The following is a 26,374-nucleotide window of genomic DNA, read 5'->3' on the forward strand; positions in this document are numbered from 1 at the left end:
CAGCAGTAATCACAGTCTTGATTATTTGTTCAATTATTTATTCAATTAATTATGCAGCCCTAAAACCTACGGAAGCTCTGAACCGCAACGGAAAAATTAAATAAAAAATCTGTAAGAAAAAATTTAATAAAAAATCTGTAAAAAAAAAAAAAATCTAAAATTACAAGAATAAAGTCGACACATTTCGAGAATACAGTCTTCCATAGAAGTTGTGTGTGTGCTTGCCGTTGTTTCACATTGTCGCACAAGCATTCATAACGGTGCGCATCCACTGGCGCAGAGCGAGTGTTTCCAATTCATTACTCACGTGTGTGTGTGTGTGTGTGTGTGTGTGTGTTAGTGATGCTCCGATTGATCGGCCGCCGATCATGATCGGCCGATATTGGCAAAAAATAGCTTGATCGGCAACCCCCAAAAGCGCCGATCAAAAAAGCCGATCACGTGACGTAAATAACTCGCGCAACTTTTCAGCATGCGCGGCAACACAACAGCAGAGCAGAGCTTGCTTAACAGTGGCAAAATGAGTTCTCCTATGACGGCAATTCAATGGCAATTATAAACGAGCGCACAACTGATGCTGGCGCGCGCGGTAAATGACATTCGCGAGAGGATAACAGATCTACGCGCGAGGAAACGGGAACTCGCGAGCTCATTCAAACCCTGCGCGGGCGCATGACATCTCTGCCCTCGCGCGCGCGCATGATCATTCCCCACACTCTCGCGCTTGATCTCCTCTCGCCTGCTGATTTTGCTCGCTCGAACACTTTTATTTTTGGCAGTCGAGGGGCGGGACTTACTGTTTTAATAACCTCAAATGTCATTGTCATTATTTTATTTTTTGGATCTGATGTAGTTCCTCAACTACATCCATTGTAGTCTGCCTGACCCCTCTTTGTTTTGAAAAATTATACTGTGCCTTATTTGGAAAAGGTGGCCTACAGTAGCCTTATGTTATCTTGTTTTCTAACTACAATTAAATAAATATTGGTGGTTCTTCAAGATTTTCTTGACTCTAGCATATTTCCATTCTGTGATCGGCAGTGATCGGCAATCGGCAGATCATGATTTTGGTGATCGGTAATCGGTGATCGGCCCCAAAAATGCTGATCGGAGCATCACTAGTGTGTGTGTAAAGAAATGTGTTCGTGAAGTCGAACTGCCTCGGACATGGATCTACACAAAATAGTAGCTTTTTACTTTTATCTGGGCTTTCAACTAAAGGAAATTCTACAGGTGCTAATCTACCAACATGGCATTACCATTTGTTTTAGGACGTTACAAAATATACTGCGCCGGAATAGACTTTACAGGCATAACACTTTTCAGACTGGATGGAGATATCCAGCTTTATGAATGAATGAATGAGGCAAAAAAATAATAAAAATGTTAGTGTAGATGCAGATATTGTCAGCTGTTTCTCTGCGTGTCACTATAAACTGAAGTGAAACATAAAACACGCGTCTGTTCATCACAATGAGTCAAACTAATGAAAGCTAATTGGGACCGGTTGTCATTACTGTAATCATCACATGAATCACAGCGGTAATCACAGTCTTGATTATTTATTCAATTAATTGTGCAGCCCTAAAACCTGTTTGACTCTCCCTATGTGGAACTCAAACGGCGGTGTGTGTTCACGCTGCTCCTTTTTATTATAATGAAAGTGGGGAAATAATTAAGCAAAAGTACACATCAGAATCATCATAGAAGCAGTTCATGCACTGTATCCTAGAGGGCCGATCACATGACGTGTGTTCACTACGAGGAAGTTTTAGATTTTAGATCTAGATTTATTTATGGAGGAGAGAAACGAATATGACCCTGTTCAGCCGTTCCTCAATCTACGCGGAGCTTTTAATGTTGTTGTGGAAAGGGTGAAGCTGATTGGTTGGTTCTTGTCACATGACCTGCTGTGCACTTGCGAAGTTGAGATTTTTTTTAAACGAGCGCGTCACAAAGCAAGACCGTCTACCTTTAAAATAACAAACTTGAGAACGCAAAAGATGCGACGTGAATTCTTAAGTCTTCTGTAGATGAACAATAGCTTTAAGTGAGGAAATATTGTTTTAATATAACATAATATAATAAAACTAGCTTTGATTTAATATTTTTAGTATTTTCATACTTGAAAGAGAATAAAGATAACAGTAAAAAACAGATTTAATTACTTTTATTGGCCTTATCTTTCATATTTAACAGTGGCAATACAGTGCCACAAATGACAGATAAAATGTGTTCAAAAACCGTCCTGAATAGAAGAATGGCCTCTTGTTCAGTCTTGACATTTACATCTGCTTTGTATACAGTGTTTTCCTTTTGTTCCCGAGTATGAATGTTTTTCCTGTGTGTTGTCTGAGTGATTCCCTCATGTTTTCCTTCTGTGACATGAGGTCTGTGCGTTTGTGCTTTCATGTTTTGTTTGCTTCGTTTTGTTATATCTCAGTTTGACATCTTTTCCTGTGTACAGAGATTGGCTTTGGGAATCATGGGACTCCAGTGTTGGAAGTGTGACGCTGATTTTGACTCTGGAGTTTTCAGTATAGCATATGAAGTATATGTTATATGAACATATATGAGCATATACACACAGTATATGAACTTTTACATTTATTATTAGATATAGAGACTGTTTATAAAGCTCTGAATATGTTAATATAAGTTAATATAAGTACAACAATATAAGTTGTTGTAATAAAAAATAGATTCCCTGAATACAAATGATTATTTTGATAGTTTTAGATTTATTTTTATGACACATGAAGGTTCAAAGTTTGAATCTGAGGGTCCATGGCTGCGGTTTATCTGTTGACCTGCAATATAATGAGAGGCAAGAGACGTGAGTTAACCAGGATGGGTGGGATGTGGAGAGGAAGATAGTGGGAGTGGTCAGGAAGAAGGGGGAGTGGCCAGTGTGATTATGTGTGTGTGTGTGTGTGTGTGTGTACACGGTAGCCGGAGCTCAGTGACTGAGTGCTGTATTTTATGTGCCGTTCACACGTGTGGATTGAGAGCTTCATACAGGAACTCCAGAAGAAGGTAAACGGCTCTTTCATGAAGGGTTTTATCATGTGTTACTATAAATATTGTGCTGTTGCCATAAGTTTCCACTTCATTGTTTTATTAATATGGATTAAATGGCATAAATTTTACATTTTAATTAATTCACAGTATTCATAACATTTTAATTATGAACTACATTTTAAGAATGTATATATTATATATATATATATATATATATATATATATATATATATATATATATATATATATATATATAATATATAGTGTGTGTATGTATGTATGTATGTATATATATAGTGTATGTATGTATGTGTGTATATGTGTGTGTGTGTGTGTGTATATGTCACACACACACACACACACACATGTGGGGTTGGTAAGATTTCTGCTAATCAAGGGATCATTTATTTGATCAAAAACACAGTAAAATAGTACAATATTTTTACAATTGAAAATAGCAGTTTTTTATGGGAATATATAGTTAAGTGTAATTTATTTCTGTGATCAAAGCTGAATGTTCAGCTTCATTACTCCAGTCTTCAGTGTCACATGATCCTTCAGAAATCATTCTAATATGATGGTTTGATGCTCAAGAAACATTTATGATTATAATCAATGTTGAAAATAGATGTGCGGCTTAATATGTTTGTGGAAACTATGATCATTTTTTTTCCAGCATTCTTGGATGAATAGAAAGTTCAAAAGAACAGCATTAATTTGAAATAGAAATAATTTACTGTCACTTTTGATCAACTTAATTCATCCTTGCTGAAAAAAAAAAAAATGAAAAAAAAAGATTGACCTCAAACATTCGAACTGTAGTGTCTATTATATGTATATGTATAATAAACATAGGAAACTAAAATATTTAAATAAATCTAAAAGTGCAAAATGAAATTTCCCTCGGATTGTTTGAGCGAGACAAAGGGAAACGGACCTGTAGATTTGCAGTAAAGCTCCCAGTCTTTGTTGGATATTCAGTGAATGTGATGTATGATCTCTTCATCTCATCATTTTACCGTGTGTGTGTGTGTGTGTGTGTGTGTGTGTGTGTGTGTGTGTTGGAGCCAAAATGACGGGCCCTGCTACTGTATTTCACTCATCATGAGTTAAGGGTGTGTGTGGTTCACCAGACTTATCCAGACGCTCATGGAAAATGCTTCACACACACTAGATCTTATGAGCTTTGTGCACTCAGCTACCTCAAAATTGGGCAATTTAGAAGATGTAAAGCTTTATGTGGCATTTGGGGAGAAATGTTTTTCATGCAGGAAGAGAGAAGCAGAGATCTCGTGAGAGTCTCAAGCCGTGTCTCCATTTCCCTTCAAATTGCGCAAATTGAAAATACGCCCAACGGAAACACGTCAATTTCACACAAAAAAACATTTATCGCAAAAAAAGTTTTTCCGCTCACATGAGGAGGTTTTTCAGGCTATTTGAAAAATAAATATTTCGCAAAACTGCAATGGAAACAGTTTTTGCGCGTTTACAGGTCACCTGACGTAGATGATGCGGTGTGTTTGGACCGAATACGAGACAAAGTTCTTTATTAAATTCATAAAAGACAGAAGAATTACAGGAATACTGGATTCTAAACCTCAAAGAAATGCCACAATCAAGACCTTGAGGCAGAAATGAGGGAGAAACACCTTATATGTGCCGCTCACAACTATAAGGGTCTTTCCTTGCCATTAATGATTGGATAACACACATACGTCTAGATTTTTGGAATGACTTATCGCGAGAGGAAAAAATTAAGTTTTAGTCGCAGAACATCGGTTAATGGAAACGCCGTCATTTCGCAATAGTTTTTTGTCGACATTTAGAAAAAATCGTAATGGAAACGCGCCTTCAGTTTATCCGAAACTTCTGCAGCGTGATTACTAGATTAAACCTGTCCCGAAAGATCAACCACATTGAGTGTATAGAGGCTTGAAATCAGTGTTCACTCAGAAATAAAAATCACTCGTATGTTTTCTCACTCTTGTGTGACTTACAACATAACATCGTCTGTGGAGGGAGAGTTGCATGAACAACCTTTATTGTACTTTTTTGTCCTTTAGGAGCTTGAAAGCCCCAGTCCCCATTTACTTTCATCATGGAAAAAGCTTATCACTGGACCTTTCAAGCTCCTACAGGACAAAAAACTACAATAAAAATTACTCATGCAACTCGGGCACTCTAACCAAAGTGTGTAAAAGCCATGCGACAGCTTTGTGTGCGGAACAGGCTAAAAGTTGAGACCGCTTCAGTTCACAGAATCATCTTTATTTTGGGGTGAAATGTCTCTTTAACGGCAACCTTTATCCGAACTTCAGAAAAAGCCATTTCTCATGTGTTTTCATGGCAGGCATCTTGTAATTATAGTGTGGAAAGATGGATGCGACTGCTGGCTAAGCAGTGTTTTATATCTGTTTTTTACAGACAGAAAAATGATCCTTTGCTGTTTGTTTGCAAGTAAAATCTCGCAGCTTTACTGCGGGACAAAATGGTAATTTACATATGTTATGTTTAAATGTTTCCCTCAAGACTTCAGCTGGTCTAAAACAAAGACACACTCAGACACATGACCTCATGTAAGGCCTGATTATTTCTGTTTGTGTTGGGCTGCTGATTAACTACGGTTTGCTCTTTATTGTACCATATAACTGTTAATCCTGTTACAATCACCATTAAGCCAGAAAGACTTAAAGTCCACAGCGTTAAGCTAACAATAAACATCTTAGTCCCTTCAGCCGCCTTTACAACTTGCAGACAAACTCAGAGACTTAAAGCTTCAGTCTGGTTCACGTGTTCGAGGGAATTATTTGTATTTATTTATACTCTTATATATATATATATATATATATATATATATATATATATATATATATATTGCACTTGAACGAGCATCGGCTGCTTAAAATTGAAATGATCTGCTTTTGGAATCTCACGATTCCGTTAAAAAATCAATTCTCAGTTTTGAATCATATTTCGTTTTGATGTATGCCTAGATTTGATTTTAGATTTGATCCTAAATTATGATTTGAATTTAAATAAATTTATTTTCCTCCTCATATATGAGGAAAAACCTGTGCCCCAAATTGATTGATATTAGTAATTAAACTCTAAATAAAGTTATTAATATTTTTTTCTGTCTAATGTTATTGTATTACTTAAATCAATTTATAATAGGCTATCTAAATATTTAATTTTCAACTATTGTATTCATAATAAATTACACATCCTGCCATTTCAATTTTTTAGGATATTGGTAATACTAGTAGTTTATATCAGTTCCCCAGGTACAGTTTTGCCAAGTCTGTTTATTATATTGAGGCATGTTTTGCTTTTTTAAAATAATATCTGGCAACCCTTTCTGGAGCTTTAATGAACTGAGGGAAGAGTTCAGAAGAGAGTAGCAGTGTGAGAACATAACAGCAGCTCCTGTTAGTGGAGTAATTTAACAAGGTAGTTTAAACTGTACACAGCTTGTAACCGCAATATTATTGTACTTAAGCAAAGTGGAGACTGATTCATTGAATCATTCATTCAAGAGATTCGTTCAAAAACGCTGAGTCATCCAGTAATGAATCAAGTGAAGTCTTTATGAGCGAGTCAAGGTACAAAAGCTGTCACTAGTGCAGAACCCTTTCCAAAGCTACGCCTTTATACTCAAAGAGTGCATATCAGTACCTTAAAGGTACATATTGGTACCAAAAGTGTACATATTAGTACCTAAATGTTACATAATGAGAACTTTTTTAAAGGGGATACCATCCCAGTGACAGCTTTTGTACCTTTTTTTTTTTTGGAGTGTGAATCATTCATTCAAGAGTTTTAAAAAAACAATTAATTTAAATTAATTACATATATTTTTAAATATACTGTTTTGTATAGCGGTCTATTTAGAATCGTGACCTATTTTAAACAAACAAACAAACCAATATATATATATATCCAGAATTGTGCAGCTCTACTGTTTACTAACCAATGAGTTGTTCTGTCTTGCTTGGTAGAGCCCAAATCAATCCCAAATCGGTTCTGATGGTTGAATTTCTATTGAACTGCAATTTTGTGCAAAATTTGTGGCCACATTTATCTTGGTCTCCGAGTCTGTATGATTTTGTCATTGAATGGGACTTCAGAAGAATATGAATTTGTTTGTTTATATTTTGCAGGGCGGACAGGATAACATCAAGGCAGAAGAGCTCATCAGCCAATCAGAGAGAATTGAGAACCACAGAGAAGGCAAGTTAAATCACACAAAACATTCACTTTAATACAATCTGACAAAATTCTAGAAACGCTCAACACCAAGGTAGACTACGGCTTTTCAGCGCCCGTAGAGATATAAAGCTCATTTATGTCTGCCAAACATACTTTCATCTCCCCCCCCCCCCCCCCCACCAGGTCAACCCTATATTTAGACACACAGTCTGTTGAAGTAAAACTCCTTTCCTGTGACCCTGACATTTGTGGTGTTAGTGGTCCTTACTCAGCTGCTCAACCCAGTAATTTTGGCCAGGGTGAGAGCAGGGCCAAGCAAAGACGGCCTTAATGAGTGCAGGAATTAGACATTTTGGGAAGCCACTGTTTGTTGTTCAGATGGAGACAAAGGAAGTTTGGGGTTTGGACAGGACAGGGAAGAGACTGGGGGAGGAGGCAGGCTTTTGTCTTGCAAGTGTTTTGAAGATTTGGGTCAGAGACTTAAACACATTTTGAGTTGAAGACATTTAGAGATCAGATAAAGGGAGACTGTCTTTGTTTGAATGTTTTTGCTGCTTTATCCAAAAATAATTTCTTGTCTGGCATTTCCCTTAGAAGATACTATACTATACTGTGTGGTGGAAGAGTGATGATGTCAGATGGTAATACTGTGGTATTTCAGGCTTTTAACTAAAAGTAGGTTAAATTGGGGTAATCTTCTTAATATTAAATGTTAAAGGAATAAGTCACATATTTCTTTCAGGCAATTATTTATTCCTGGGTAAAGGAGATGTTTATGAGATAATCAATCATGATTATAAAAAAAAAAATCAGAATTAAGACAATTCATAATTATGTAATAAAAAGTCTAAATTATGAAGTACTAAGTCATTATAAGAAAAGTCAAAATTGTGAGTTGAAAATGAGATAATGTCAATGAGATAAAGTCATAATTATGAGAAAAAAGGTCAAAATGAAGACACTAATCATAATTGAGAAGTTGAAATTGAGTCATAATTATGATAAAGACGAAAAAGTAAAAATTGTGACATATTTTGCCATAATGAGAGAAAGCAAAAGTGTCAAAAGTCAAAATTATGACAATAATGATTGACGTCAAAATTGAGTAAGTACTGTAAATCACACTTAATACTTCATAATTTTGAAAAATAAAAAATAAAATCTTGTGTGGCAGAAATGGGCTTCCATACAAATCCTATTTGGGTTTGAGTTTATACAATATACATGAAAACGTGGATGGAATACTTAATATACGTATAGTTAATCTAACAATCTAATACTTATAGAGTCCGATGAACTAGTCCTTTTTGTGTCATTTTTGGAGTTCGTTGAATTTTTAGGTGAGCTATTCTTTCAACAAAAGATGCAGTGCATATGTGTAATACCTGTTTTCCATACCAGCTGAAACAAATGTGGTTATCCAGAGAGATGATTGAAGGACTTTGTTGGGTTTGACATGCGCTATTTTATAGCCTAGCATTTGTCTGAGAGTGTGGAGAGCCGTTCTGTGTGCTGAAGCTGAAGAATGCGTCTGGGGTTTGGATCTCTTAACTTCATTGCCTGCCACATCACTTGTGGTAAACAAAGCAGACAAGATGGTAATCAAATTAAGCACTTGACTGGACCAGATTCTAAAGCCCTCACAGTTAAATGTCTAAGATGTGTCATTTATATTCACTTACTCTTAATTTAGTGAAGAGGGTCATTTAAGGGTGTTTCTGATTGCTATTAACGTTTGTTTTTTATGCTATATATAGTTGAAGTTGCAAGCTATCACTTTTGCACTTCGTATTTCATTTGTTTTGGAATAGTAAATGTACCATTTAACATTCATGACGATCATAAATCTTTAAAATAAGAAAACATTCTTTTGAAAAGGCCTTTTTAGGAGTATATCCTGACTCTGTAAATAACATGAGACGTACTGTAGACTAAGCAGCTTAAAAGCAACAGACGTTTCTCTGCTCCTTCAGAGATCTGAGAATGGTGGAAACAGAACGATACTTCCTGACCAGATGTGAAAAGTATCAGGATGCCGGCAGGACCGCTTTCCTACAAATTACAGGGATCTGCTCAGAAACGCTGTTACCTTAAAAGAGCATTAGCTCTCTCTCATTACAGCTGGAGTGTGTGACCGACGGGTCAATGTGAATCTCTCAAGTACTATCAGTCAGATCGGCATTTTGACATGTCGCAGTCGTCGCTTTTACCACACTATAAAAATGTCTCGTGTCTCTGGTTTAAACTTGGATACTTTCGATAACAGCTGCACAGGTTTAATGAAAGAAAAAAATCAGGTATTATAATATTATTATTATTATTATTATTATTATTATTAATTCTTCATTCCAGACCCATTTCAGACCCACTGAAAGGAAAGAATAACATACAAACGTAGATTTATGAATTATTTAAGTTTCCAGTGCTTCCAGAACCAGGAGGAATACCTTGTATCACTTAATATAGGATAATTTAAGGCCATTATGATTGTATAAAGTAGCCCATTTTAGTTATATCTTCAAATTTGAACTTTATACATCTCGACTGAAGGTTTGACACTAATGTCACTTCCTGTGCACACCATGTATTCCCTGTCTGGATTTCTGTGTCCTTGTTCCCCCAAACAGCCTTTGCCCTGAGTGTGCATATACTCAGGAAATGTGAACGGAAATGTCCTATCTCCACCCAGCATGCACAGCTCATTACAATAACCATCTGACATTCCTTTGGCTTCGTTCTGTTCGTTTTGTCTGTGCCTGGCTGCATATATTTGCTTTTATATGTGGAGAATATAGAGGAGTGAACTAGTGTTTCACCATACATGCTAATGTAAACCTGAAAGTCTCCTCAAAGAAATTCAGTGTGCAGTATTCATACATTCAGTATGCATGTAATGCCCATGAGTCTTCAGTGAAGTTTGAGCCATTGCCTTGACTACAATGCAGTCGGATCGTTGCATTCCTGATTCCATTCCTGTATATTTAAAAAAAAAACTAACAAGATGCGTTTAATGCATTGAGACACGTTTTTCTCAATGCACAACTTACATCTTACGGTTGCCTGTAAATGTTAGAAATACACGCAAGTATTTCCATTTCACAATAAGAGATTATCCCGACAGCAAGCGAATCTAGGTTTGACGTGACGGCGTGTGCATTCGCGTCAGATAGGCGGAGCGATTAGAAGCGCAATAATTTTAAACTTAAGCTAAAATATTTTGCATCCAAAAGTTTAAGCACTTCAAATATTTTCCTCCACTTACAACAGCACTATAAACGGCAGTGTATGTTGCTACCAGTTGCAGCAATAGAGATACTTTTTAATTTGAAGGATTAGTTCACTCCAGAATAAAAATTTCCTGATAATTTACTCACCCCCACGTCATCCAAGATGTTCATGTATTTCTTTCTTCAGTCGAAAGGAATTAAGGTTTTTGAGGAAAACATTCCAGGATTTTTCTCCATATAGTGACTTCAATGGGGTCCAGCGGTTTGAAGGTCCAAATTGCAGTTTCAATGCAGCTTCAAAGTCTCGACACGATCCCAGCCGAGGAATGAGAGTCTTACCTAGACAAACCATCTGTCATTTTCTATCAAAAAAAGTATATACTTTTTAAAGGGGTGGTTGATTATGATTTCACTTTTCTAACTTTAGTTAGTGTGTAATGTTGCTGTTTGAGCATAAACAACATCTGCAAAGTTACAACGCTCAAAGGTCAAAGTAAAGGGAGATATTTTCTTTTGAGGAAATTGCTTTTTAAGGACTACAACAAACGGCTGGTAGAGACTACACCACATTCCTTCTGGGTTAATGACATCACTAACCCTAAAATTTACATAAACCCCACCCTCTGGAATTTGATTTATAGATTATCAAGACAGAATATGCTAATCAATGACTAGAAGATAACTACACATAAGCTACATAAATTCATCAACTAACCATTCAGAAATGTTGTCTACATGTTGTGACTCCTTCTTGAGTCTCTCCATCATTGTCTGACTCCGGTTTGAACATGAAAGGCTAAAAGTTTTTGAAATTTTCAGTGCATGACTGTGAGTGCAAGCTGTTGAAGCTCCGCCCTCTGTGCCGGGAGCAGCAGCTCATTTGCATTTAAAGGGACACACACAAAAACTGTGTTTTTGCTCACCCTCAAAAAGTGACAATTTTAACATGCTGTATAAAAATATCTGTGGGGTATTTTGAGCTAAAACTTCACATACACACTCTGGGGGCATCAGAGACTTATTTTACATCTTGTGAAAAGGGCATTATACCAACCCTTTAACCACAAATACTCGTCTTGCACTAGCTCTGCGATGTGCGTCCATGACTTCACGCAACACGTTGAAAGGTCACGCGTGACATAGGCAGAAATATCGACCCAGTGTTTACAAAGCGCACATGACTTTCTCTGTTTAGTCCACTTAAACTGCTCTGAGGTTGGTATTTTAAAGAAGACTCAATTGTGAAAACACCCTTATTCTAACCTGAAAGATCCTGTAATAGTGTACTTAAAGTTGTGCATCTGTCTCTTCTGCTGTAGGCTCGAACCCGAACCCCGACATGGTTTTAGTACTAGATCCTTTGGTCAGAGAGAAAGTCTCTTGCCCTCTGACCCAACGGATTCAATGTGAACATGGCTCGCCCTCATCAGAAGTCATTCCTTCATACCGGGAGCGCTGCGACTCCGGAGAGTCGAGTGACAGCCACAGCTCTCATCAGAGAATGAGACTGAATTCCAGCGCTTCGGATCGCAGTCATGAATCCCTGTCTCCTGCTGAAGATCATCCGAGGAACCAAAGATCACGCTCAGGACCCGATGGGGAAGAAGTGAGAGCGAGTGCACCTTTGCGTGGAATGAATTCAGAGGATCCGCAGATGGATCGAGAGCTGAAGAAACTTGACAATGGCGTGGAGACGACTCACTTTCGGAGCAGAACAAGTTCACAAGAATTCACTCTGAACATGAGCAGTAAAAGACCTGAAGACCTCGCTGCACAGAAGGTGAGTAGAAGTGAAAGGTGTCTGATGGGAACGCTTGCCCTGTTAGTTCCACCAGGAGGTACTATTTGTCTCTGTTTGAGATTGTTCTGTTTTATCTTCTGGGTAACACTTTATTTTATTTTAGTGTCCTTGTTACACATGTTATATGTTGTTACTATAGTAACTATCAATAATTTAAAATGGTAATTATCAATAATTCGATCCCTTAAAACTCATCTTTGATCACCAAAATTACATATTTAAAAGTTTTTTCCTTGAAAAAAACTAAATTCTTCATGCCTTAAAATATCTTGAATGTAACTCGACACCCTTGCCTCATTTAGTATATGCGGTTCTATGAATATGCAAATGAGCCCCGCCTCCACTCACTCACTCAGCTCAGAGATCCACTGGTTGACGATCACACGTTGATCTGATTGGTTACAAGGTAGTTTGTGACGTCAGAAACACCAGCGATTTCAAACAGTGTTTTTGAGACTGTCTTTGGTTCACTGCAGTTTTAAGGAGAAAATACTCAGCAATGCTGTCGACTTATGAATTTGCACATGGTTTGTCTTAAAGCATATTAAAAACACCACATAGGCATATAAAAAAAACATTAAAAGCTGGATTTTCACCACAGGGGGACTTTAAATGATTCATTACACTGTAACGAGGACACATTAAAATAAAGTGTAACCGAAAATTGGTTTAACCGTTTTACGTTTTTACAAAAAGTACAAATAAATGGCAAGTAACCCATTAGATCAAACATGAAATTTTGAAGTAGAAAAACTGAAATAATGTTTTCCTGTAAAACAAACCCCAGTAATCAGTTTAATTTATACCTTAAGTTTGAAGAATAATTTTTTACAGTATAGATCTGGTAAGTCCCGCCCATCCGTAAAACCCCCCTGGACCTCTAGGTTGAAAAATTGTCAATGCAAGTGAATGTGAGAAAATAATTATTTTCTGGTTCCGTTTGAATTGTGCCATGAATGTGAACACATGTTGTCTGTGAATTTTTTATATAATTTTTCATGTTACGAGTTTGACAGTATATTGTATGATTCTTTGGCTAGCAGTTGTGGAAAAGACATAACGAGAAAGACTACATGTCGCCTATGTGACGTCACCCCATAACACATTTTCCCTCCACTTGTCAAATCACGGTGCTAATGCTGCGATAATCTATGGAGACAGATCGAGATGCCTGTGTGTTTTGTACCCAAATGTCACCATTCAAACCAAATGGGCTGTTCTTTCTTCAGATTCCCGTCTGATGTAAAAACTAGGTTGTAGTCCACAAAGTGCTCTCACACAAAGTCTAACCGTATCAAACTTCTACCCGCTAAATTGTAGCATTATTCACACGAAAAATTATATAAAAAATTCACAGACAACATATGTTCACATTCATGGCAAAATTCAAACGGGACCAGAAAATAATTATTTTCTCACATTCACTTGCATTGATGATTTTTCAACCTAGGGGTCCAGTGGGGTTAGCGGAAGGGGCGGGACTTACCAGCTCTATAGTCCAGTTAGTGTAATCCATCCACCAATTGCTCAGACCTTCCTCATAACAGTGTCATCACATTCAGATGTGATTTGAGAGAGAATCACTAACCATCACTATTACTATTGCTCACTTTTAGGGTTACTGGATTTTTAGCCTTCATGTGCAACAGACACAACACCTCATATTCTGTTGCTTTTTAAAGAGTGTGTTGCTATTACAATTCTGGCCTGGCCGATAATAAAACAAGCAAACAAATCTCTCATACTTACATTAATATGAGCCATATCTAGAGACCAGATTATAGATTCTACAGAGTAATATGCTAATAACCAGTTTAGCAGCCATATACTGTAGCAATGTGCTATAACATACTGTTACAAATCTTACAATATAGTATAAATACACTACTGTTAAAAAATTTGGGTTGGTACAATTTTTTATAATTTTGCATTTTTTCTCAGCAATTTTTTAAAATAAAAAATACAGCTAAAATTACTAAAATTTTAAATCACTGTTTTTTTTTTGAACATATAGTAAACTGTAATTTATTCCTGTGATACAAAGCTGAATTTTCAGCATCATTACTCCAGCCTTCTGCATCACATAATCCTTTTTTGAGATTTGCTGCTTGATACATTTCTGAATTTTAATCAATGTTGAAAACAGTTTTTACTGATTAATTTTTTTAATTTTATATATATGTTGTGCCATGTTTCATGTAACGGTACGAAAAGTTGATTTTGAATTAATTTTCCTCAGGTTACGTCAGGGAGAGACGATCTCTTGACTTCTCTTTCTAACGGCAAGGATACAGGTGAGCAGTTCTGCGTGCCCTCATACAAATACACTACAGCTGAGGGTTACCTAGTAATAGATTTAGCCTGTGTCCTTAAATAAGTTCATATTTACACTTTCTCTATTCAAATCCAACTTGCAAAATGTTGCATACCTGGGAGTATAGTTGCCCAGCAGCAAGTTGATGTCCTTCTGCTTTTGTTTAAAGTATTGAGATGTCATCCTCTCACAGTCAGTGGGCCGTATCCCAAGATCTTTACTCTTCCTTATGACCTAATAGGGCCATTACCACATTCACAGTCTTAGGGGCCCGGTCCGGTGTAATGCTTTAATCAGACCTTCCTGTCTCCTCCCCCCTTCTGAAGAAACCAAAACATCCTGCATGACCCGAAGGGATGAAAAATCCCAAATGAGATGGAATTAATAACCTTAGAATCACAATTGTTTTTTCTTGGCACAATGATTAATTAAATGGATGGCAAGTGAAGACTTCTGATTAAAGGGATGGTTAACCTAAAATGAAAATTCCGTCATGGATAGTTAGGCATATCTGAGTGCGTTAATCAGTGTTTATATGACAAAAAGCCTAAATCTGTTCATCATATTAAGCGATTATGTCTCTTCTGAAGACTTCAATTAAACCGCTCATACATATACATTTCTTTATGAACTTTTTGAAACGTCAAGTTTTAATTGCATGGACTTTGAGTGGAGGGACAGAAATCTTGCTGGTTGCATTAAAAATATCTTCATTTGTGTTTCGAAGAAATATGAAAGGCTTATGCTTTGCAGTGACGGTGAGTAATTGATGACAGAATTAAAATTTTTGGGTGAACTATCCCTTTTATTCTCTCACTTTCTTGCTTCCACCAGGGAATAAAACCGTATTGTAACATGTGACTCCTCTAGAGTTTCAAAAGAGTTCTCAAGGAGGTCTGATCATATTTCCCAAGATGCCAAAGTCTACAATCAAATGTCAAAGATTTAATAATTAACATTTCTCATCAAATTCAAATGATCTGAGATCTGTTATCCACTTAAATGTTTTAGCTCTTGCTGTCAAAACGTAAATTTTTTTTTTTTTTTTTTTACATATTCTTTTCAGATTTTAAAAACTTTAAAAATATTTAATTTAGAAATGTGATTCTGCATGACCATATTTTACATCCCTTAATCCTACCCAATACCTAAACTTAACAGCTACCTTACTAACTCACTATAAGCAGTTAATAGTGAGAATTGGACCCTAATCTAAGGTGTGACCAAACAATGAATTCTTAGTTTCAGTGTACTTATTATGTTGATGTTGTATTGCAAAACACTTGCACTGCTATTGAGGTGGGAATGGGATACGGGTACGGTTAGGGACATATATGGTGGTATGGGTTGGTTAAAGTGTAAGGGAACAGTCAACAGAAATGAACTACATGCAGGTATTTTCTAAATACAAAAGTACAATGTAAAAACATGTATGTACACACAATAAGTGCATTGTATCAGAGTATCATAGTTGTTAAAGGATCTTAATATAACATGTGACCTAATTTTTTTTTAATTTCTTTCCAGATTTGAAAAACAAAGCCTCAAACTCGGGTCCCTTCATTCGTGCAAACTCTGTTCGTGACCGGATGCGCAAGTTCGCAGAACCTGTTACGAATATACCTAGAAATGGCCACAGTACTTCTCATTCTACAAACACAGTGTCTGCAGAGAGATCCCGGGACACGCTGTCCTGCTCTTCCTCCATCCCGGAGAAAGGGAGGAATGCCACTGAGAATATGCTAGCCCAGCCCAAGCTTTCCTCCAACCAATCACACGCCACAGTGGGCGACTCACAGGGTCGCACTGAAAATGTCAGGCGTGCGTGTAGCGGTTCAGAAGAAGTGCAGACTCCTGAGGGAGAAGCGTCTTCAGGGACCCACGATACCTGGGGTGAACCCGAGTCCAACATGAAGACCTTCCTCAGCATTGAGATCAAAGATGGACGAAACCCAGCTTCACATTCTTCACTGTCATCGTCCTCTACAGCTGGAAACATGACTCCTCGAATCAGCACATCTGCCGCTCCAAAGAGAACAGGTAAGCAAAACAAACACGGATGTACACAATTATGAGTTTTGGGTCCAAAACAATAGTGGGTGAATTGATGGGTTTGAATAAACAAAAATGTGTACATTGATTTTAATATATCTCGCTTTGAAAAAATTAATAAATAAAAACTCTTTCCAAATGTGTAAATATGGTTGGGTATCGTTTGAAATTTAGCACTTCAGATTCTGCTTATCGATTCTGATTCTTATCGATTATTCTGTGTCTTTTTGCAAAACATTCTGTTGCAACTGAATACCATGTACGCAAATCAGCAGCCTAAAGAATAACTAACTTATAAACGAGACTAACTAATATCAATTTCAAACATTATTTGACAAGTATACAGTCAGTAATACAAAAAGAACAAATAAGCAAATTAGCATCAATAGCACAAATAAATACAACTTTTTCAGAAATTTAAATCAAATGTAAAATAACACTGTATAGTTTTCTTTTTACATGCGTTTTCTTTCTACTAAGATTTTTTGACATCATTTTTTTGTGTATTTCTGTTCAAGCGCAAGAAGACTCGAAAGAAAACTCAGTTCAGTATTTTCGGACCGTATGAGAAGCTGCTTTCTGTGTGTGTGCTGGATGTGCCCAGAACAGAAAACGGTGCACGAGTTCTAGTTCACGTCTTCTTGTGCTTGACTGGTTTAAAAGCACATTAAAATGTGCGCACAGGAATCGATAAGCGGAATTGAAATCTTAATTTTATAACAAGTATCCGATTCCAGAATTGGAATACATTTTTGATTCCCAACCCTATGGGTAAATAAATAAATATACATATAATTAAAAAATATACACTACCGTTTAAAAGTTTGGAGTCACTACGATTATTTTTGTAAAGAGATATTTGAAGAATTTACTTTGTATTAATCAGAGAATAAAAAATAAAAAAAGTAACATGGTTTCCTCAAAAATATGAGGCAGCACAACTGTTTTTAACATTGATAATAATCCGAAATGTTTCTTGAGCAGCAAATCATCATATTAGAGTGATTTCTGAAGGATCATGTGACACTGAAGACTGGAGGAATGATGCTGAAAATTCAGCTTTGATCACAGGAATAAATTATACTGTAATGTTAGAAAATTAGAAATCTGAAAAGCTTGGAAGAGCCAGGACATTTTTTAATATAACTCCGATTGTATTCGTCTGAAAGAAGAATGTCATTTACACTTAGGATGGCTTGAGGGGGGTAATTTTCATTTTTGGGTGAACTATCCCTTTAACACTTACTTTTCTTGTAGCAGTGACTAAATGTTCCTTTAGTAGTTATTATCTTTTGATCTGATACGAGTGAGGCTCTGAAATCAGCAGTGCCAAATGTTGCAATACACAATAGTGGAGTTTATTGCTCATAATGAATCTTATAGGGTTCACCAACATTTTAGTAGTCGCTACCAATACCAGTAAAATGTTGTGGTTCTCTGTACCAGTTTTGGTACCAGAGCGAAAAACTTTTGAATGAAGTACTTTTAAAAAAGAAGTCCCATTTTGTCTCATCCATTGGTCATCACTGTCAATCATCACAGTTTCCAATTCAATCGTGTATCAGTTGTCAATCCAGAAACTTTGCAGTGCACTGAGCAGCATGAAAAACTAAACTTGCATTCAGATTGTGAATGTGTAATTTACAGAAAGCTTTATAATCATTAAGACTGTCGATCTGTAAAGCGGAAGCTCAGCGAGTTCTGCACTCTCGTGAACACTATACCTTGACATCTTCAGATCAGTGTTTTCAAACTGCTGGGCCTATTAACACAGATTGGTTGATCTCCTTAGTCCAGACATATATTCAAAACAGAGCCAGTCCTAAGAAATTAAGGCCCTATTTTTTCAAAATAGGGGTTTTTGAACCCTATTGGTTAATGTATAATCTATTGTGATGTGTTGATTAGCATATTGCCCCCCCCCCCTTTAAATTCCTATGGGACATTTAGTCCTATTGCTAATCATAATGGTCCTGTTGAGAACTGCTGTATTTGCTGTGAAATATCTAGCTTTTTAAGTTTTGTGTTGGAATTAGGGTTGGGTATTGGTTGGGTTTTATCCGATACCAGTACCTACTCGGTATTTTTCAAACGGTTCCGGTGCTTAAACGGTTCTTAAACCGGTACTTAAGAAAACGAAACTACACACACTTTATCAAAAAAATTATATCTGTGTGTGTTTTCTGAATTTTTTTTTCTGATTTCTGATTAAATTAAAAATTGTGCTGATGTAGCCGAAAACACTTAAGTTAAGATAAAAATGTTGTCTTCTAATATTATTTATATATATTATATATATATTATATATCAATTATATTACATATTATATATTATAGACTTTTACAAAACAGAGAAATATCTGACACTGAGCAGAAATATTTAACACACAAAGTATAGCCTCATATAAATATACTTGATATAGGCTACTTCATACTTGATATGCAAGATTTGCAGTTGGTATTAAAATACTAGACTTACCCGAAGAGGAACACTGCAGCTGAACTTGAACTTTAGTCAAGAATGTCAGAGGTTTTGGGTTCTAATCCGCATGCGTAGTTTTTTTAAACCGATAATGCTCATCAGTGGTTGTATATCAAGCAGGGACACTTTGTGTGCATTATATGTTGTGATTTCACCAGAACGAATAGATATGAGGCGCCGTCTAGGGCTTAAATCGAACTTCATTCACGCACACATAAAACGCTTGCATACACATATACAGTCACACATACATGTATACTGCTGAATGCTCCAACTATATGAAATGCACAACGTCACATCTAAAGTCGCTCACGCACACACACACAAACCGCACACATACTCATCTGAGACGCGAGCACACACACACACACAAACACACAAACACAAACTCGCGCACATACTCATCTGAGACGCGAGCACACACACACACACACACACACACACACAAACTCGCGCACATGCTCATCTGAGACGCGAGCACACACACACACACACACACACACAAACTCGCGCACATACTCATCTGAGACGCGAGCACGCACACACAAACTCGCGCACATACTCATCTGAGACGCGAGCACGCACACACAAACTCTCCAAGCATAGATCGATCTCTGCAACGTATTGAAGCGCGCGTCCGAGACGAGTGCGGTGTGCGTGAGCCACAAGAGAAAATAATTTTCAGCGCTAGATCGTCTCTTATTTAACAAACGAACGAAATGAATGCTCTGCTGGTTAACTGGAGATGTTTTGTTATTGGATCATTCGTGCCGCGAGATGTTTTATAGGGGGCGGTGAAAAAAGTCAGGCACCGAAATCAGGCACCGAAAGTTTCATTCTTATTCGGTCTGGTTACTACCGTTTACGTCGGAACCGGTTCCCTATTGGAACCGGGTTTCGGTACCCAACCCTAGTTGGAATTCTGTATGGAGATGTATATTATGGTACATTAGGATTGGTTTCAAATGATGATTCTAAAAGACTTCCTTATGAATTATGGATTTTTGCATAGATCACAGGCCTAGACAGCTGGAAAATGGAAAGCTAGCTCTGGCTAAAAGACGATCCAGGTTATTTGGAAAGCAACAGTGCTATGCATTTCACAGATGTTTTTATGAGGAATGGCGAGTGGGCTGATGGAGCGAACTGGAGTGCAAGCTGTGCATATTCTCAGTTTGGCAGCCATGTTGGAAATTTCACCCTAAAATGAAAGAGTGTGAGACATTCCTCCTCCATGATTCAATGATGTATGAGTAAACCTATTTAGTGGCTTTGCATATAAACTTTAAGAGAATCTATTTTGTGGAAACTTGTGGTTCTTTTAAGTGGGAGTGGATTTCACTTGGATGTCACTTTAGTGTACTTATGAATGTAGTTAAAGGGATAGTTCCCCAAGAAATCCATCGTATACCCAGTATGCACCCTCACATCATTTGAAACCCTTGTTTTTCTTTTTCCGAGGAACGTAGCATTTGGTCACACTTTATTGGTTACTATTTACAGAGGTGGGTAGTAACGAAGTACATTTACTTCGTTACATTTACTTGAGTATTTTTTTGGAAAAATTGTACTTTTAAGAGTAGATTTGAATGTGGGTACTTATTACTTTTACTCGAGTACATTTCTAATGAAAAAACTGTACTTTTACTTCGTTACGTTGGGCGACGTTCCTCTCGTTACTTTATTTTAATGCAATATGTTGTTAAATGCGTAAGTGCGATGTATCTTTTTTCTGGGCTTGAGCGATGCTCAATTCACAAATGAATCACTCTTTTGAGTCGATTCTGTTCAAAGTCTTCATCAAACAAGTTGGCAGATCTGTCTAAATCGGTTCGCGAATCAGTTTGAATTAATGAACTTGAACTGTTCAGTTCCTGCACGCACTGAATCATCTGAAGCGATTTCAATTCACACTGGACTCGGAGTCGTAACAGGAAGATTTAAGGACATCAAGAGCGTTGGATGAAGTGGCCGTGGACCTACAGTACAGTCAAGTGAGAGCAAATCTGCAAAATGCATCATATTTTTGCCAGCGATGAAGATCTTTATTAGTTGAACATCTTCATAAGCTGTCTGTGAATGAATGATTCCACAGGACGATATACTCGATTTAATTTCACTCAGGTAATACATTTTACAACCAAACAGATTATTACGCCATGATAGCACTACTAGAAAGTATGACATTACCCGTTTTTTGGACATATACATTAATTTACATTAAATAAGCTACCATTGCCCACAGTTTATGAACACCCGCCATCCCGCGGTAGTTTGTGTGTATTGTTGCGCAGTGGCGTGCGAACTCGACTTGAAAACGAATGCCTTTAATTGCCTGCCGTAGACACAGTTAACCAGTTTAAACATGCTTGCAGAAATATTCATTTGATTATATTTTGGAGAACCGACAGAAGAAGATTCGTCGATGTAACTTTTTTTTTTTTTTTTTTTTTTTTTTTTGTGTGTTCAGATGTTCAGTAGCAGTCATGAGCGCGAGCACATGTGAAGAGTTTTAACTCTTTCTTCTCTGTGTCAATTGCTTGCCTTTGAATGCAACACTCTGCAGATTCACTTTATTTCGACATTGTCTAATAATCCAAATGTAGTTGTATAAGTTATATTACTATTATACAAACCAAAGGACAGGCAATGATTTTCTTTTTCTGACTACAGATGGGAGAAAAGGCTTTTTGTTGCAAAGAGAGCCAATCTACTTATGAAAATAATAGTCATTTAAATAAAAATAAAACATCTAAATAATATAATTTTATATAGGCTATATGACGACTTCAGATGCAAAAGCCTCTAAGTACCATCTGAAATTTTCTTCTAAAAGAGCATTTTTATCAAGCTTGTACGTTTATGTTCAGTTATTTCACTTAAATGGCAATGAAAAGTACCTATTAATTGTCATTAAAGTGAAATTACTGAACTTAAATATACAAGCTTGATAAAAATGCTTGTTTTAGAAGAAAGTTTCAGATGGCACTCAGAGGCTTTTGCATCTGAAGTCTTCTTCATATATATATATATATATACAGTATATATATAATCCGAAGTAAGTTACTCGCTACTTGAGTAGTTTTTTCATTGGATACTTTTTTACTCTTACTCAAGTAACTATTAAGATTATTACTTTTACTTTTACTTTGAGTAAATATTTCTATAAGTACTTGTACTTTTACTTGAGTACAGTTTTTGGGTACTCTACCCACCTCTGACTATTTATTACTTTATGAATGAAAGTGAATGGTGACTAGCGACTATAAAGCCATACAGTAACTTTGTCCGATAAGAATACATGAGCATAAACTATGATGGAAACATCAAAAAAAGTCATGTGACTTTGCGCGACTGGACTAACCAGCTTGACTGATCTCGGTTCACAGCGTCTGAAATGTTGTTTTGGTCGTTCTGAAGTGCCTGAGTCGTCAAAGTTGCAGCTTTGGATGGAAACACGGCTAATTAGCAATACATTTTTACAGCATTGATTAACCATGGCTTATGTTAGTTAATAAAAATGTATAAATGTTAACAACAGTACACCGTTTGACCGTATGAATGTATTAGTAAATGTTGAGATTAACATGAACTAAGATTAATGAATGCTGTCGAAGAGGTTTATTCAGTGTTCATATTAACTAATGTAGTTTACTAATGCTAACAAATGATACCTTATTGTAAAGTGTTTCCATGAATTGCACATTTGTCTTTATTTTCACATGGATTGAAGCGCTGATCTCTTTATGCCCTGAAAGTGGGTCATGTGAGCAATATTAATTTCACTGTTTTGCGTTTTTAACTTGAATTGCATAATGTGAATATGTTTTCAGACTTAACAAAATATGATAGAAATGATATTTTTAACAAATATTTTTTTTGTGGCAAATTTGCATAAAAAAATAAAAAGGGGAAATAATCTAAAGAGATTAAGTACATTCATTCATTTGTAAAGCATCTAATTCACTGGATTATCCAAAAGTAGACATTTAACACATGGATTTTCAACCATTTTTAGTTATATCCAGCTATATTTTATGTACCGATACGTGTGTGTGTGTGTGTGTTTATATATACCATACATAGCTATGCCATATATACCATCACAACGATATAAAATAACCGTTATATGTTAGTTTTCTGGCATGTGTGCCTAAGGACCCCTGTCATATAATCATAATTCACATTGCAGTTCACCCTCTTTCGCCGGCCTGATGCATAAACACGATCACTTTTCTTCTCATTTTATCATATCTCTCTCTGTCTCTCTCTGTCTGTCTCTTCTCAGTATCATCAACAGACCTTATTTGTCATAGTGCCACAGCTCTGTCAGGTCTTCCTTTTTTGGAAGTGCTTTGCTCATCCTTGCCTCTGAAAGGTCTCGCAGGCAGTGCAAATGTACTTGAAAGCCTCAGGATATATAACGCTATAGACCTGCAGTAAAAGAGTGTTTACCATCTCACTGAACCACACAAGGAAACTGACATACTGTGTAATCTCTGGCTAACTGATGGAAGACACCGTAAACCGAGCAGACAGCTTTATTTAAGAACAGTGTCCACTCTTTGATTTCATCAGCGGTGTGTTCTTGGCCAAAAAAGGTTTTTATTGGGAATTTATTGAGGAAAACCAGATCTCTTGGGATAAAACATCACGGTTTCAATGAACAGTATCAAGTTCTGATGAAAAAACAACACCGTTTACTTTATTAGATTGGGGGGGAAAGAAATCAAGACATTTGGAGACTTTTTGTACAAACACACATTCAAAAGTTTGGGTTTGATACCGTTGTTTAAATTTTTTTTTTCTAGTCTCTTGTTCTCACCGAAGCTTTGATGCAAAGCGTCATTATTCCAGTCTTCAGTGTCACATGATCCTTCAAAAATCATTCTAATATGCTGATTTTAATTGCATGCAATAGTTTGAGACAAACAAATGAAAATGCTTTTTAAAGCATTTAAAATTGGTCAAAAAGGCCAGGAACTCTGGAATTTAACATGCATGAAATACCCAGGTGACCTACTGTGTTTGTCAAAATGTGCAGTGTGCAACCAGAGCTCATGGAGTGAGACTGGATCCCACAAAGCAATGTGATTTCAAGTGAAAACCACAATCGTTTTAACATCCCTTTCTTGGCATAATATTTTTTTGATCTGACTGGCAAGACCATATCACACAAAATTCGATACAAATTCAGACATTTCCTTTCCTAAGATGATAATTGGACATTACCATTATTTTGATCAATAGTTGAATTTATCCTTTGTTTTTATATTTTTCGTTTTCATTAGAATTTTTGTTAAAGTCTTTGTAATTTTGAGAGATTATTTTTTTTTTCTGAAATAAAATAAGTGTCAGGATTTTGTTTTTATTTCAAGTAACGAAACTGTTAGGCAGTAGTGCAGTAATGCAGTGTCCTTATATCCCATGCCGAACATAGAGAACGCAGAGGGCGCTGAGTAGTGTTTACATTAGCAGTAATGTGGCAATGCTAATTTACGAGCCCTATGTGGTGCCATTGTGGCAGCTTACATAACAGACTAAAGGCTCCATTCCACTCTGACCGAAGCTCTATTTAACATCCAAACAGTGCTGTGTAAATATGTCTTGGGGTGGCATGATGTTTTTAAACCGTACACCATCTTTAGACGCTCTTAAGAAGCTCAGTCTCATCTAAATCTTGCAACTGTTCTCATTTTGCTGTTTTCCCTTGTTTCCCTCTCAGAGCTGACTCTTGGTTTAAGAGCGACACCGTTCAAAGTTACCAGCTCAAGTCTCTCATCTGGATCCTCTGTTAAGGTATTTAACATAAAACAAAACTGTATTTGCATGCAGATGAGACACTGAAAACCTCTACTCGCCATTTGCCCTGAGGTCCACTTTTAATATTAGTCAGTGTTTTAATATGAATTATCCATCTTCTCTTTTTTTGCTGATGTGCCCTTATGGCCTTTACGTAAACGTCGTCTTTGCACATTAAATGAGTAACAGCGCTTTGCTGTACTCACATAGAAATTATTTCCAGTGTAGTGTTTCTATCCACCTTATTCCTGCGCCCCATCATGCTTTGCGCGAATTATGGGTGTAACTTCTGTTAATCTGTAAACAATCAGTGAAACGCTCGCTCTATGAACGCAATACGTTAAAAAAGTGTCATATCTACTCACCCTTCAACCATCGAACATTAAAAGGAAATTTAAAAGTGTAAAAGCATCAAAAAAGTACTTTCAACAGACCAAATAACCCCAAAAGCGCGAGTCTTTCCACAGCAATAACGGACGGGTTAAATATCACTTAAAATACTGTATATCTGTATTATGTAACTTATGTTGCCTTAATCAGAAATGTTCATTAACTTCAGCATTACGTGATACTATTTCAAAGTGATTTCCCTCATTTTGACAGATTATAAATTGCATTTACCTGTGAAAACAAACCTGGAAAGAGACGTGAGGATTGGAGGAGAATAACGAGAGATTCTTTGTGCATTTCAGTGAATTATTAATGGAATATATCGTAAATTAAATCCGGGAGAACAGACCACAAATGTGCAGCATATGTTGTCCTTTTCCATACTTTCACAGCGGATTGCAAAGGAAAAAAAGAAAATAATCACGAGGAAAAGAAAGCAGCGACTGAAAAGAGCTCTTGCCATAGATATTCTTTGTTATAACATGTCACGTTAAAATAACAAGTGTAATGTTATTCTCATGATGTCTGAAAATAAATCATGAAGGAAAATTGACGGATCAGCTTTATTTGTAGCGCAACCTTATGATTTGAAATGATTAGTTTCAGCCTTTTTGAACGGAAGTTCCCCGAACCGGAAGTGCCACCCATAATTCAACACGCAGTGAGCTCGTCAGGAATAAGGTGGATAGGATCTGATTTGTTCCCTGATAGACACTCACCTCTGAATTACACTGTCTCAGTGTTTAAATCGTCTCATCACTCACTAATGAAACAGTTGACAAGCGTAAACAATTCACAAAAGCTTCAGAAAGGAAGTGCCTCCAGGAGGACCAAAGATGTTGTTTCCTCTGTTCCTGGGAAAGACATCCTGAAATGAACTGTGAATGTTACTTTCACATAATTAAGTTGGCATAAAATCATAAATTCAAATCGACAATATATATATAGTGTATACACGTGTGTGTGTGTGTGTGTGTGTTATATATAAATATAAATAAATACATGCATGTCAATCAAAAAAAGTCAATAATTGCACATTTTTGTATAGTTTTTCATATATATTTTATATTGTACATT

General features: G+C 36.6%; 1 protein-coding gene across 1 annotated transcript in view; it reads left to right on the forward strand.

Moving 5' to 3' along the window:
• smtnb (smoothelin b) overlaps positions 1 to 26,374 on the forward strand; it is a 78,187-nt gene that overhangs the window by 25,609 nt on the left and 26,204 nt on the right. Inside the window, exons 6-10 of the mRNA XM_082171709.1 lie at positions 7,182 to 7,251; positions 11,777 to 12,237; positions 14,498 to 14,552; positions 16,100 to 16,612; positions 24,831 to 24,904. Of these exons, the coding sequence (XP_082027835.1) occupies positions 7,182 to 7,251; positions 11,777 to 12,237; positions 14,498 to 14,552; positions 16,100 to 16,612; positions 24,831 to 24,904 (1,173 nt within the window). The remainder of the gene's footprint in view (positions 1 to 7,181; positions 7,252 to 11,776; positions 12,238 to 14,497; positions 14,553 to 16,099; positions 16,613 to 24,830; positions 24,905 to 26,374) is intronic.

Source organism: Leuciscus leuciscus (genome assembly GCF_965113295.1).
Source record: "Leuciscus leuciscus genome assembly, chromosome: 5".
Classification (NCBI taxonomy): domain Eukaryota; kingdom Metazoa; phylum Chordata; class Actinopteri; order Cypriniformes; family Leuciscidae; genus Leuciscus; species Leuciscus leuciscus.